The 14915-nt window shown below is 44.9% G+C and overlaps 1 protein-coding gene across 7 annotated transcripts in view; it reads right to left on the reverse strand.

The window, feature by feature from the left end:
• Positions 1-1394: 1394 nt before the first annotated feature.
• The window catches only part of ZNF169 (zinc finger protein 169), a 41157-nt gene continuing 27636 nt past the window's right edge, over positions 1395-14915 (reverse strand). For 5 of the 7 annotated variants that reach the window (XM_074395558.1, XM_039475220.2, XM_074395554.1 and 2 more), the window contains 3 exons: positions 14232-14358; positions 13309-13404; positions 1395-5955 (listed from right to left, as the gene is read on the reverse strand). In XM_074395558.1, coding sequence (XP_074251659.1) covers positions 4397-5955; positions 13309-13404; positions 14232-14352 — 1776 coding nt within the window. In that variant the 5' untranslated portion in view covers positions 14353-14358 and the 3' untranslated portion in view covers positions 1395-4396. The remainder of the gene's footprint in view (positions 5956-13308; positions 13405-14231; positions 14359-14915) is intronic. The other 2 variants (XM_039475221.2, XM_074395556.1) reach the window with 1 other exon arrangement.

Consider the following 14915-nt stretch of genomic DNA (forward strand, 5'->3'; position numbering starts at 1 on the left):
AAGTGATGTTTTGGTAGCATGTTTTTTCTTTTCAGAAAACCTGTAACTGAATGCTGTGTGGTAGTGTTAGGCATAGATTTCTTATTTCCATGAAACACTAATATTCATTTCTGGTGTGGTTTTCTACTAACCCAATTCTTTTGCCCTTCTCTCATCACCACTTTTATCTAAAAGAGAGGTTTCAGATGTAGCTAGCAGAGACATTATTAAAAACAACAACAACAACAAGAACAAAAAAAGAGTTCAGTTTTATTTATTTATTCTTTTATTCAGACGGAGTCTTGTCGCCCAGGCTGGAGTGCAATGGCATGACCCCGTTTCACTGCAACCTCCGCCTCCCAGGTTCAAGTGATTCTCCTGACTCAGTCTCCCAAGTGGCTGGGATTACAGGCTCCCACCACGACACCTGGCTAATTGTTGTGTTTTGAGTAGAGATGGGGTTTCACCATGTTGGCCAGGCTGATCACAAACTCCTGACTTCAAGTGATCCACTCGCCTCAGCCTCCCAAAGTGCTGGGATTACAGGTGTGAGGCACTGCACCCGGCCTGTTTTTTACTTCTATATCATTTATCAGGTCCATTTTGAGTGAATGGCCATAGAAACTTCCTATGGAAAAACACTCTGAAGTAAAAGGTCAATATATATGCTGGAATGGTTATTATTTCTATTTATATTCTCTGCAGAAAGTTTTAAACTGCTGGCATGAAATGACCCCATACTATACATATGCGTGCATGTGTGCATACCCCACCCCCAAACACACACACTTGGCTTCCCTTGTGACTTCAGCTCTGGCCATTGGAGAACTCACTGACGCAAAACAGCTTCAGTGAAAATGTGCTGATGAGGGCTGTCTCCAGTGGTCCCAGGCCATCCCCACCAAAGCTAGCCTGAAGATCATCTCCAGCTAAGACGTTGGGGTCAGTGACCGCCACCTGTTATTCTTTCATCTATCCTCCCAACATGAATTCTCCCAAACTAAAATCTCTTTCTTTTCATTCTGGTGAAAAACCCCTCTGAGCCAGCAGTGACTCCAAGCACTGGGGAGACTGACCATGCAGTCAACACTTGGTGCTGAAGGCACAGAGCCAGGGCCAGGGCCAGCCTTGATGGAGCCATTTGCTCAGATCTGAGGCATTTGGGCTCTGGCGATCTGGGGATCAAGCAACAGGAGGGATTACAGCAAAAGGGGCAGTGCCTTGGGCTCGATAGAAGGGTGGGTGGCTTCAGAGCCTTAGTTCCTGACTCGAGTTTTAAAGAAGGTTGTGGCTGAAGGGCTGGATCACTGGAACGCAGGCATAGTTAACATGACAGAGATGCGAATAAATGCCCTTACATCTGGCGTCAGGGAAGTTGAGTGTGTGGCTAGTGGCTCTCATCACAGACACTGGAAGACATAAGAAGAGGTGAGGTTGAAGGCCATAATATCCCTGTCCCATAGGACAGTAATCTAGAATTCAGGTCTAGAATCCAAGAAGTTGAATGCCCTGGGGTTCTGCTCAACAGATCAGTGAATGAGGTACACAGCCAGGCATGCAGCTTTGTAGAGAAGCAGTTTATTAAAACAAAAGGCCATAAAATACAAAGTACTGCTGTGCAGAAAGTAAAGCATAAACCAACTATCTCACGATCAATGAAAGAAAGCAACTCTTTTTTTTTCCCCATTCCGTATCAGGAAAGTGGAACATCTATGATTGATGTCTGCCATCTTCACACTTACGGAGGAAGGGCAGGAGCAGTGAGGAGAGCACTCTGACAGCAGGAGTTGATGGCCAGACGTGAATTTTGGAAGTCCAGAAGACAGAATGTTATGGACTAAATTGTGTCCCTCCCCACCCCAATTCATACGTATGTTGAAGCCCTAATCCCCAATGTGATTGCATACAGGACATTTAAAGTTGTAATTAAAGTTAAAATGAGGTCTTCAGGGTGTTGCCCTAATCCAGTATCGCTGGTGTCCTTATGACGAGAGTCAGCAGGAAAGTGTGTGTACAAATAAGCTATGTGACGCCACAGAGGGAGGGCAGCCATCTGCAGGCCAAGTTCAGATGCCTTAGTAGAAACCAAACCTGCCAACATCTCATTCTAGGACGTCCAGCTTCCTGAACTGTGAGAAGATAAGTGTTCTATTGCTTAAGACACCCAGTCTGGTGTTTACTTATGTCAACCCTAGCAAATTAATACAGGTTTTGGTACTATGGTTGGGATGCTTTGTAACAAACCTACAACGTTGAAGTGGCTTGGAACTGGGTACTTGGTAGAGGGAATCTAGAAGAGTTTTGAGGCACATGCTAGAAAAGCCTGGATGGGCCTTAAAACACTGTTGGTAGGAAAGTAGATGTTAAAGGTTCTGGGCTGGGTGTGTTGGCTCAAACTTTGAGAGGGCAGGCCGGGCGCGGTGGCTCAAGCCTGTAATCCCAGCACTTTGGGAGGCCGAGGCGGGTGGATCATGAGGTCGAGAGATCGAGACCATCCTGGTCAACATGGTGAAACCCCGTCTCTACTAAAAATACAAAAAAATCAGCTGGGTATGGTGGCGCGTGCCTGTAATCCCAGCTACTCAGGAGGCTGAGGCAGAAGAATTGCCTGAACCCAGGAGGCAGAGGATGCGGTGAGCCGAGATCGCGCCATTGCACTCGAGCCTGGGTAACAAGAGCGAAACTCCGTCTCAAAAAAAGAAAAAAAGAAAAAAAAAAAAACTTTGAGAGGGCAAAGCAGGAGGATCATTTGAGGTCAAGTGTGAGACCAGCCTAAGCAACATGGCAAAAACCCGGATCTACAAAATGTGTGGGGTTTTTCTTGTTTGTTTTAAATTTTAAGGAATGTGTAACTGGAAACTGGAATCCTTGCAAAGGACTTACCCAAATGCATTCGAGTGTTTTGTGGCGTATAGAACTTGGGAGTGAGGCAGTGCAGGATATTCAGGTGATATTTCTACACAAAGTGATGAAGCACAGCCTGTTTTCTCCTTGCTGTTTATAGGAAAATGTGAGAGGAGAAGGATAAATGGAAGGAAGGCTTAAGCAAAAAAGAACTAGTACTTAAAGATTTGAAAAATTCTCCGACTGTTCACATTGCAAAAAATGAGAAAGTATGTTCTCAAAAGAACACTATGGTGTGGCTGGACAATCACATGATAAAGAGTTTAGTGTAGGTCTGAATGGAAGCGATGAACCAGCTCACCAGAAATGCTCCAAGCTTGAACTGAATAGAGAAAGAGACAGGACAAAATGAAGGCAGGCCGTGGGACTGGGATTCCACAGGAAGGTACAATAGAGCTATCCAGCTGCAAACATAAGTAAATCTTCAAGAAAAGGGAAGAATCTGATTCTCAAAGCTTCTCATGAGCCCAGAGCGTACAGGTCTAGAGGGCAAGCGCGTCTCCTCCTCAATTTCAGTGGGCCAGGAGCCGCTGCCCAGGGCTAAGGGAGCAACCCTGCAGCTCCCATGAGCCCACAAAGCAGGTGTACAAATCCAGCTGGCCCAGAGCGCAGAGCACTGAGCCAAAGGAGATTGTTCCCAAGACTGAAAATCTATGGAAGTTGCCTTGCCAGGTTTGAGACTTGATTGGGATCCATCATTCCGCATTTCCTTCTCATGTCTCGCTTTTGGAATGGGGAAGTCCAGCCTCTGCTTATCCCACCATTGTATAATATTTTGGAAGCAGATAATCCGTCTGGTTTCACAGGATCACAGCTGGAGAATTTTGCCTAAGGATGAACTGTACCTAAAGTCTCACTCATGCCTGATTTAGATGATATTTAAATGAGATTTTGGATCCAGAGTTCAGGTTGAATTGGGTACACAATTTTAGGACTGCTGGGATCACGTGAATGCATTTTGCATGTTAAAAGGATCTAAACTTTGCTAGTGGAGCGGCACAGACCAAATGTGGTTTCCCAAAAGCTGCTGAAGTCCCAGCCCTGCAGTGTGACTCTATCTGGAGATGGGACCTTGAAGGTTATGAAGGTTAAATGAGGCATGTGGCTATGGCCCTATTCAAAATGACTGGTATCCCTACAAGAAGAGGAACTCACACCAGGAAAGCATCCACACAGAAAAAAGGCCACGTGAGGACACGGCCAGGGAGCAGCCATCCGCAAGCCACGCAGAGAGGTTTTAGCAGCAATCAAACCTACCAATACCCGGATCTGGGACTTCCGGCCTCTGTAAATGTGAAAATACATTTCTGTTGGTAAAGTCACCCAGCCTGCGGTACTTTGTTATGGAACCCCTAGCAAGCTAAGACAAATTGTGAATATAGAAAGTAAACCAAAAGCAACTATCTTATCATCGATGAAACAAAGCTACATTTTTTGTTTCCGTTCCATTTCAGGAAACTGAAGCATTTACTAGTGATTTCTGCCAGCTTCACACTGACGAGGAAAGGAAAGGTCAGAAGACCTCTTGTGGTAGGAGCCGATGGCCAGACTTGGTCCTCCTGTGTCTATGCAAGTGAGACTTCTGGCTAAAGCCACGCCCACACTCCTTGCAGACGTAGGGCTTCTCCCCAGAATGGGTCCGCTGATGGCGGATGAGGGCAGACTTAAAGCCGAAGCCGCGCCCACACTCATCACAAACGCAGGGCTTCTCTCCTGAGTGTGTCCTTTGGTCAGAGATAAGCTGTGACTTCTGGTCAAGTCCTTGCCCACACACCCTGTCTACATAAAGCTCCTCCTCTGAGTGTGTCCTCTGGTGTCGGGTCAGGAGTGACTTAAAGCCGAAGGCACGCCCACACTCCGGGCACAGGTAGGGCTTCTCCCCAGTGTGTGTCCTCTGGTGCCTGAGGAGAGTGACCTTCTGACCAAAGCCACGGCCACACTCCGGGCACAGGTAGGGCTTCTCCCCTGTGTGTGTCCTCAGGTGTCCGACGAGGGTGACCTTCTGGCTAAAACCCCGGCCACACTGGGGGCACAGGTAGGGCTTCTCCCCTGTGTGTGTCCTCTGGTGCCTGATGAGAGTGACCTTCTGGCGAAAGCCGTGCCCACACTCAGCACAGACATAAGGCTTCTCCCCTGAGTGTGTGACCTGATGGCTGAGCAGGAGGGACTGCTGCCTGAAGCCACGCCCACACTCAAGGCACAGGAAGGGCCTCTCACCAGTGTGTGAGCTCTGGTGCTGGAGGAGGGACGCCTTCTGGCAAAAGCCTCTCCCACACTCGGGACACACGAAGGGCTTCTCTTCCCAGTGTGTCCTCTGGTGTAGAATGAGGGCTATCTTCTGGCGGAAGCCTCGCCCACACTCCTGACACACAAAGGGCCTCTCCCCGGAGTGAACCCTCTTGTGATTAGTCAGAGAGGACGTATACCTGAAGCGTCGCCCGCATTCCCTGCACACATACGGCTTCTCGCCCGAGTGCTTCCTCTGGTGGATGGAGAGCGAGGCCTTCTGGCTAAACCGACGCCCGCACTCAGCACACAGGTACGGCTTCTCCCCGGTGTGTGTCCTCTGGTGCTTGATAAGGTCTGACCTCTGGCAAAAGCCTCTCCCACATTCAGGGCACACATGATGCTTCTGGTGGCTGAACAGGCTTGACTTTTTGCTAAGTCCCAGTCTACAGTTTCCACGTGTGACTGCTCCAGATTCTGAGATGTCTACTGCCTTCAACATTGTGTCTGAGCCCCCAGGACTCATCCTCTGGGCCAGGCCACGGTCTATTCCTCCTTCTCTGTTGTCTTCCACCCATTCTACCGGGTCACCTTGATGTGAGCCGAAGAATGTCCTAGAAATTCTGCTTGGCCTCTTTCGTAATGAGGTGTCGGGGACTTCTGTCTCTCCACTTTCTCCTTTTGCACTAGAGCAGCTTGGAGCTTCTAGCTGGAAGTCATTTCCCGCAGATGAGCTGGAGGAGATCTGGGTGGGACGACCACTTAGCGCATACTGTCTGAGGAGCTGCGAGCTAGAAAAGGCCACCAGGCGGGGAAGACGGGGCTGGAATTCTGTCCTAGGCTCTGCTAGAGAGAAAGTCTCGGTCAGAATCGCCACGGGTGCCTGTGGATTGTAATACCTGCCCAACAGTTATTTGTCAGATGCTCACAACAAAGACCTATCTTCCATCCCACAAGGGCACTTTACATGCTCTACTGCAGCACAGAAAACCCATACTACAAACTAGTCCTATCAGCCAAACGAAAAAGTTCAAACGAGCATCACGGGCAGCTTCAGCTCTATACGTTGCTGCAAGCAGAGTTACACATCTATCTTCCCTTCCTGGGCACTGCTCCCTTGCTTTTGCTCCAGCTCAAGCCTATTAAACCTTGCCTGAGAAACGTTTGGCCTGCTGTTTACGCAAGAGCCAAGGACTTGGTGTCTGGGATGCAGTAACAGACTGATTACCATCTTGAAGGAGCTATAAATAAGATCTAAGTATCTGGGCCGGGTGCAGTGGCTCATGCCTGTAATCCCAGCAGTTTGGGAGGCCAAGGTGGGCGGATCATGAAGTCAGGAGTTTGAGACCAGCCTGGCCAACACAGGGAAACACTGTCTCTACTAAAAATACAACATTAGCTGGGCATGGTGGCGTGCACCTGTAGTCCCAGCCACTTGGGAGGCTGAGGCAGGAGAATGCTTGAACCTGGGAGGCGGAGGTTGTGGTGACTGGAGATCATGCCACTGCACTCCAGCCTGGGTGACAGGGCAAGACTCCATCTCAAAAAAAAAAAAAAAAAAAAGTTCTAAGTATCTGAAGGGGAGTCATACTTTGGGCTTCCTTGACTGTGGTGTCTCAGGTAAGGGGCAGCAGTGAATCAGATAAGCTGTAGCAAGAGATACTGGTTCTCATGTGGAATAGGTTTTAGGCCAGCGACTTCCATATCAGTCTGATGTGAGCCGTCTCCTGAACTGCAGTATGGACACACTAAGTCCTCTCGAAGAAGAGGAATCCCTGATGCTGTCCTCCTGCAAACAAGGATGCTGCCCTCTAGCCTCTGGGCAGATTGCTGTCAACTATGCTCCCCGAATAACACTGCACAACACTGAGCAAACTGTTTTGCTCAACAATCCAGCATTTTTTTTTTTTTGAGATGGAGTCTCTGTTGCCAGGCTGGAGTGCAGTGGTGCAATCTCAGCTCACTGCAACCTCTGCCTCCTGGATTCAGGCAATTCTCCTGCCTCAGCCTCCCAAGTAGCTGGGACTACAGGTGTGTGCCACAATGCCCAGCTAATTTTTGTATTTTTAGTAGAGACAGGGTTTTCACCACATTGACCAGGATGCTCCATCTCTTGATCTTGTGATTTGCCCACCTCCGCCTCTCAGAGTGCTGGGATTACAGGCATGAGCCACCGAGCCCAGCTGCAAGCCAGGATTATTAAAAACTCTGGTGAATTAAGGAGAAGCTCAGTGTTTGAAGGTTAATAATAGATAACTTCTTATTAACACAAAGATGTTTCAGGGATTATACGTATTTTGGCTTAAGCATATTCTTATCCATGCACTAAAACTGTTAAAACTATAGGAATTGGCTTTTTAAAAACATTTTGTTTCTAGGTTTAAATAAGCTGCCAATTGGAGATAATACTAATTCCTACCATGGTATAAATTAAAGGCCCCGGAAATTGGCAGCGCTTTCAGCGTCCATAAGTTCATACCGTAAGTCCTAGGTAATTATGGACTAAGTTCTTTTTTTTTTTTTTTTCACATGGAGTCTCGCTTTGTCACCCAGGCTGGAGTGCAGTGGTGTGATATTGGCTCACTGCAACCTCTGCCTCCCACGTTCAAGTGATTCTCCTACCTCAGCCTCCCAAGTAGCTGGGATTACAGGTGTGCGCCACCATGCGCGGCTAATTTTTGTATTTTTAGTGGAGACAGGGTTTCACCATGTTGGTCAGGCTGGTTTCAAACTCCTGACCTCAAGGGATCTGCCTGCCTTAGCCTCCCGAAGTGCTGGGATTACAGGTGTGAGCCACTATGCCTGGCAGGACTGAATTCGTTTTTTTTTTTTTCTTCTGAGTACAGATCCTCCCTTAAGGACTCAATTCTTATAAGTCACGTGGGACACTCCTCAGTAGAGAAGTCTGCTTTCATCATCTCTGAAATTGTTTGCTGTAGTGAGTAAATAAAGTATTCAGTAAGAGAAAAATAAGGCATTTTCCTATGCATTGCTAGTTTCTCTTTTTTAACTTACTTTTGCTTAAAGACTCCTGCTATAACTCAGATTAGAAATTGAGTCTCCTGGAACAATTTTTTTCTTTCTGTTTTTTTTTGAAAAGGAGTCTCACTCTGTTGCCCAGGCTGGAGTGCAATGGCATAATGTCAGCTTATCGCAACCTCCACCACCTGGTTTCAAGCAATCCCCTCACCTCAGCCTCCTGAGTAGCTGAGATTACAGGAGCATGCCACCACGCCTGGCTAATTTTTTGTATTTTTAGTAGAGACAGGGTCTCAGCATGTTGGCCAGGCTGGTCTTCAACTCCTGACCTCAAGTGATCCATCTACCTTGGCCTCCCAAAGTGCTGGGATTACAGGCGTGAGCCACCGCACCCAGCCCCAGGAACAAATATTTAAGGGCACTGATCAGAAATGTACCCGGTAAGTAGAGAGCCATAGCAAGAAACGGAATCAGGGTTTCAAGTGCCCTAACACAACAGAAGTGAACAATTTAATGGAATTAAACTACTTAACAGAAGACCCTTGGTTCAAGGCAGAGGATTATAAATACAATACTGATTTGTATGTTATTTCATTTGCTAACTACTTTTACTCACAGAGTATGTGTTTCTTATTTTTGACCATACTATTCCTAAGAAAAACTCTTCGTATAATTGATTGGAGTCAGTAAGATCATATCTGCAAGAAGGAACTTAAGCGGCTTTAGGGATGGCCATTGATATTCTATCTGGAACACAGAGAAGGTTCTTGGTATTAAAATATTCCAGTGGAAAAAGATGTGAGTTTTGCAAGATTACAGGATGCAAAATCACAATAACATAATCTATTTTATCTCTATGTACCATCAATAAACAACTGAAAATTGACATTTAAAAACAGCATCAGGCTGGGTGCGGCGGCTCATGCTTGTACTCCCAGCACTGTGGGAGGCTGAGGCAGGCAGATCATGAGGTTAAGAGATCAAGACCAACCTGGCAAACATGGTGAAACCCTGTCTCTACTAAAAATACAAATATTAGCTTGATGTGTTGGTGTGCGCCTATAGTCCCAGCTACTCCAGGAGGCTGAGGCAGAAGAATCGCTTGAACCTGGGAGGCAGAGATTGCAGTGAGCCGAGATCGCACCACTGCACTCCAGCCTGGGCGACAGAGCGAGACTCCATCTCAAAAAAAAAGAAAAGCATCAAAATATGAAATACTTAGGGAAAAATCTGACAAAAGATATGTAAGGCCAGTATACTAGAAATGACAAAACAATGCAGACAAAAATGAGAGAAGCCTTTGTAAATGGAGAGCTACACTGTGTTCATGGACTGTAAGACACAGTGTTAGTTATGTGTAAGTTCTCCACAAATTGATGCAGATTCAACTCGATCCCAATCAAAATATCAGCAGACATTTTTGGTAAAAACTGACAAGCTGATTCTAAAATTTACATGAAAAAAAAAAAAAAGAATAACAAAAAGAACTTGCAAAAAAAGCAAAGATGGAGGAGCTCCGTTTTCTGTTTTTGTTTTTCTTTTTAGATGGAGTCTTGCACTGTCGCCCAGGCTGGAGTGCAATGGCTCAATTGTGGCTCACCGCTACCTCCACCTCCTGGGTTCACGGGATTCTCCTGCCTCAGCCTGCCGAGTAGCTGGGATTACAGGCACCCAACCACCATACCTGGCTAATTTTTTGTATTTTTAGTAGAGATGGGGTTTCCCTATGTTGGCCACACTGGTCTTGAACTCCTGACCTCATGATCCACTCACCTTGGCCTCCCAAAGAAGATGGAAGATTTACAGTGAGTTCAAGACCTACTAAAGCTACAGTGATCAAAACTGTAGGATTGGCATACAGACACTAACAGAGGAGTAGAAAAAACATAGAGTCCAGGTATAGACCTTTCACACATGGTCAACTGATTTTTCACAAAGGTACATAGGAAATTCAGTAAAAAAAAGGGGTAGCCTTTTCAATAAACCGTGCTGGAAAAATTAGATATTTGTAAGCCCTTCCTCCCCTATGAAAAGTACATAAATTCAGCCCTTTTATTAAGCATATTTACTCAAAATAGGTTTACAGACCTAAATGTATTTATAAATTTTAAAACTACTAAAAGAAAACATATGAATATCTTTTGACCTTAACTTAGACTAAAATTTCTTAAATACACTACTACCAAAACTGCAAGTTCATAGAGAAAAAAATAGAAAACTAGACTTCATCCAAATTAAAATTTTTCTCTTTGAAAGGCACTATTAAGGTTCGAAAAAGTAGACCACGGAAAAAAATGTTTGCAAATCATAAATCTGATAACGGACTTCTACACAGAATATCTGAAGAACTCTCAAACTCAACAGTACAAAAATAAGAAACCACATTCTTAAATGGGCAAAAGATGTGAAAACACACTTAGCTAAAGAAGATATAAGATGGCAAATAAGCACATAAAAAGATACTTACATCAGCAGTCATTAAAATGCCAAAACCACAGTAAGATGCCACTCACTACACAGCTGTAAGAATGTCTGAAATTAATATAATAACCAAGCCAAGTTTTGACAGATATAAAACACTGGAGCTCTCATACCCCGCTGTGGGAATGTGAAACGGTGCAGCCACTTTGGAAAACAGTTTGTGAGTTTCTTAAAAAGTTTCATATGTATTGTAGCCATCGTCACACAACCCAGCCATTCCAGTCCCAGGTATTTATCCAACAGAAACAAAAGCATTATATCCACACAAAAACGTACACACTCAAAACAGCTTTATTTGTATTTGTCAAAAATAAAAACCCAAAATGTCTTTTAATAGATCAGTATGAAAATGTGACCTAGCCATATAAAGGAATACTCAGCAATAAAAATTAATAAGGTATTGATACACACATTACAGATAAAATTCAAAATCATTATGCAGAGTGAAGAATCCAGTTGTAGCCTGTATTCCAATAGTATCAGTTATACAAATTCTAGAAAATGCAGGCAAATCTATAATTATAGAAAGCTGAGGTCCAGGTACAGGGGAGGACAGGAAGGAGTGAGGGGTAGGATTACAGTGAGGCAAACAAAAATTTTCAAGGATGACAGACACACTTGTTAACTTTCGTTGTGGCAGTGGTTTTATGCATGTATACACATACCAAAACTAACCAAATTTCACATCTAAATATGTAAAGTTTATTATACCTTAAAAGCACACCTTATAATGTACCTTGGTTATTGTATATTAACATTTTTATTATTATTTTACTTTTTTTTTTTAAGACAGAGTCTCACTCTGTAGCCCAGGCTGGAGTACAGTGGTGCAATCCCAGTTCACTGCAACCTCTGCCTCCCAGGTTCAAGTAATTCTCACTCCTCAACCACCCGAGTAGCTGGGATTACAGGGATGCCCCACCACACTTCGCTAATTTTTGTATTTTTAGTAGAGATGGGGTTTTGCCATGTTGGCCAGGCTGGTCTCAAACTCCTGGCCTCATGTGATCCACCCAACTCAGCTTCACAAAGTCTGGGATTACAGACGTGAGCCACCGTGCCCAGCCCATTTTTATGTAATGTATTTTTTTTAGAAAGACAAAAGCACTCAGTTGCTATATAACTATATAGCTGTGTAACCAGCTGTATAGTTGTGTTTAAAAGCAAAAGACAAAACAAAAATAAAATGCCAGGAAACTCTGAAAATAAACAAGAAGATAAAGCAGGCAAAAATTTCTATCTCCCAGCATTCATATAAAATTAATTCCAGTTAGAGACCCAAATGTTTCCATAATTTATATGGAATTTCTATAAATCAGTAACAAAAAGAATAGACCCAATTGAAAAGTAAGCAAATACCTTGAACGGTCAAATCACAGATGGGGAAACAGCAAGGGCCAAGCAACATAGGAAAAGATGCTCATGCTCATTAGTAAGCAACTTACAAACCCCTCTGAGATTTCACTTCAAGTTGAATAGATGGATAAACCACGAGGTCTGACAATCCCGAATGTTGGTGAGGATGTGCAACAAGAATTCTCAGACTCCTTATGGGAGCATAAGCTGCCATGCCCACTTCAGGACACAAGTTGGCATAACTTATGTAAGTTGAGGCTATGCATGCCTGTGAACCAGCTACTACACAGCTAGGTACATATCTTAAGAGAAATTTTGCACGAGTTCCCAAGGAGGCATACAAGAACACAGAGGAAGATTATTTCAGAGCCAAAAAGTTAGAAACAACTTAGTAATATTATGTGCAGAGAAGTTTACAGACATGCAAAACAACACCCTATGTGAGTGAAGAACCCATTGGCTGGAATAAGAGGATAAAGACAGTCATGGAATGCTAATTCAGAAAACAGAGGCAGTGCAGCCGGACACAGTCAGGGAAAGTACAGGGCTACTGCCTGGTTTTATATCATGCTATCTCTTAGGGTGTAGGGCTGCCCCAACCCTACTTATTGCACAGTTTTTCATACCTTTCTATAACCTCTATAACCTTAAATAATCTATGACAAAATAAACAAAGTTATGAGAATTTACAGGATAGAACTGATGCACAAAAATGTTACCAGGTTAAGAATAGAAACTGGCCAGGTGCGGTGGCTCACGCCTGTAATCCCAGCATTTTGGGGGGCCAAAGCGGTTGGACTGCCTGAGCTCAGGAGTTTGAGACCAGCCTGATCAATACAGTGAAACCCTGTCTCTACTAAAAATACAAAAAAAATTTAACTGGCCATGGTGGCAGGCACCTGTAGTCCCAGCTACTCTGTAGGCTGAGACAGGGGAATCACATGAACCCCGCTGAGCTGAGATCATGCCATTGCACTTCCACCTGGAAAACAGAGCAAGACTGTGCCTGAAAAAAAAGAAAAAAGAGTAGAAATGGCAAACATGTAGCAGGGGCAGGGATTCAGTCTCAAAGAACAGGTATTGTTTTGAAGATCAAGCCAACCATATGAGCCCAAGAATGGAGAAATCTTAAATGTGCTTGAGAAAGGAAGCCAAGTGAGGAGTGAGGCTCCCTGACGGAGGAAGGAGATAGAATGCCACAGGTGCCCTCTCCTGCGGGAGGCACACAGTGTGGAAGGCAGGCAGTGCCATGCAGCCTTTACCAGTGGTCCGGGAGGCCTGAAGAAGAGCTTCCTCCTAGCACCTCAAAGACAGCCCCTCCTTCCTTACCTACTGAGCTCCTCACTGCCCTGCACCCTTGCCTGCCCAGGGCTTCTCACTCACCTGGACAAAGGTCCAGAAGATGTTTACTCTCCTCTCTCCAAGGTTCGTCCCCTTGCTCCAGCTGTGCGATGAGCTTTGGTTTGGAAAATGCAATTCCTACTCACAGGAAAAAAAAACAAAAAAACAACAACAAAAAAACAAGGTGACCTTGAGTTAGGGACTTAGGAGGCTATCTCAGAACTCAGAGGCAACCTACGAATGCAGTAAGCCCAGAAGGCTGTAGGGAGGTGCAGAGGTGAAGTAAACAATGTCAGAATGCCGAGAAAGGATGAATACAGGGAGGGAATCCTAGACCTAAAGGTAATATACTGATTCTACCCTGTGCTGGAGTCAATCAAAATATTCCTCCATTTGAAGGAAGATAACCTTAGAGGAGGAGGCCAGCCAGGGTAAACAGGCCTGAAAATGCAGTGTCAGACATAACACACACACACACACACACACACACACACACACACACACACACACAAAACTTCACTATAAAAGCCGGGCATTTTCTGGGAGAATAGGAGAAAAAAACTGTTTTTCTTTCCAAGTCAGAAGCACGGCAGCTGCTACGTAAGAGCTTAAAATGCGCACAAGCAAGCCAGGCGCGGTGGCTCAAGCCTGTAATCCCAGCGCTTTGGGAGGCCGAGGCAGGCAGATCACGAGGTCAAGAGATCGAGACCACCCTGGTCAACATGGTGAAACCCCGTCTCTACTAAAAATACAAAAAATTAGCTGGGTGTGGTGGCATGTGCCTGTAGTCCTAGCTACTTGGGAGGCTGAGGCAGGAGAATTGCCTGAATCCAGGAGGCGGAGGTTGCGGTGAGCCAAGATCGCGCCATTGCACTCCAGCCTGGGTAATAAGAGTGAAACTCCGTCTCAAAAAAAAAAAAAATGCACACAAGCAGAATCTGAAACCTTAAACAGGCCAGCCTTACCCAGTGAGACCAGATGGCTATAGTTCTCCAGCATCACTTCCCTGTACAGGGTCCTCTGAGCAGAACTCAATAGCTTCCACTCCTTCTGGGTGAAGGCCACAGCCACATCCCAGAAGGCCATCAATGCCTGTAACACAAACACATCCCTGCTCACTCAAGAGCCAGCCAGGCTCACTAACCAACTTAAGCTGCTAGTCAAGGCAGAAAGAAGGCAGTCCTGGGGCACCCAAGTGAGACTGATGGTTCCTGCTTTTAACCTGAAACCTGGTTCCATATGTTCAAGACTATTAATTCCCTCCATACATTGATGCTGGTTTTATTTCTGGGCTCTCTGTTCTACTGATCAAACACACAGATTTGATCACTGCAGCTACAAAGCAGGACTTGAAATCCGGTAAACCAATTTCTCTCACTTCATTCTTCATGCTAAAAGTTGATTTAGCTATTCTAAAATAGCCTGTGTCTTTCTACGCATATTTTAGAATTATCTAGTCTATATCCCCAAAGCTCTTGCTGAAATTTTGATAGGATTCCACTAAACCTGTATACCAATTTGGTGAGAACTTACGTCTTTACTATGTTGAATTCTCAAATCCATGAACACGGTATGTCTTCTCCATTTATTTAGACAGTGTACGATTTCTTTCATCAGCATTTTGTGTTTCAGCAAACAGACCCTACATG

The sequence above is a fragment of the Saimiri boliviensis genome, chromosome 2 (genome assembly GCF_048565385.1).
Source record: "Saimiri boliviensis isolate mSaiBol1 chromosome 2, mSaiBol1.pri, whole genome shotgun sequence".
Taxonomy (NCBI): Eukaryota; Metazoa; Chordata; class Mammalia; order Primates; family Cebidae; genus Saimiri; species Saimiri boliviensis.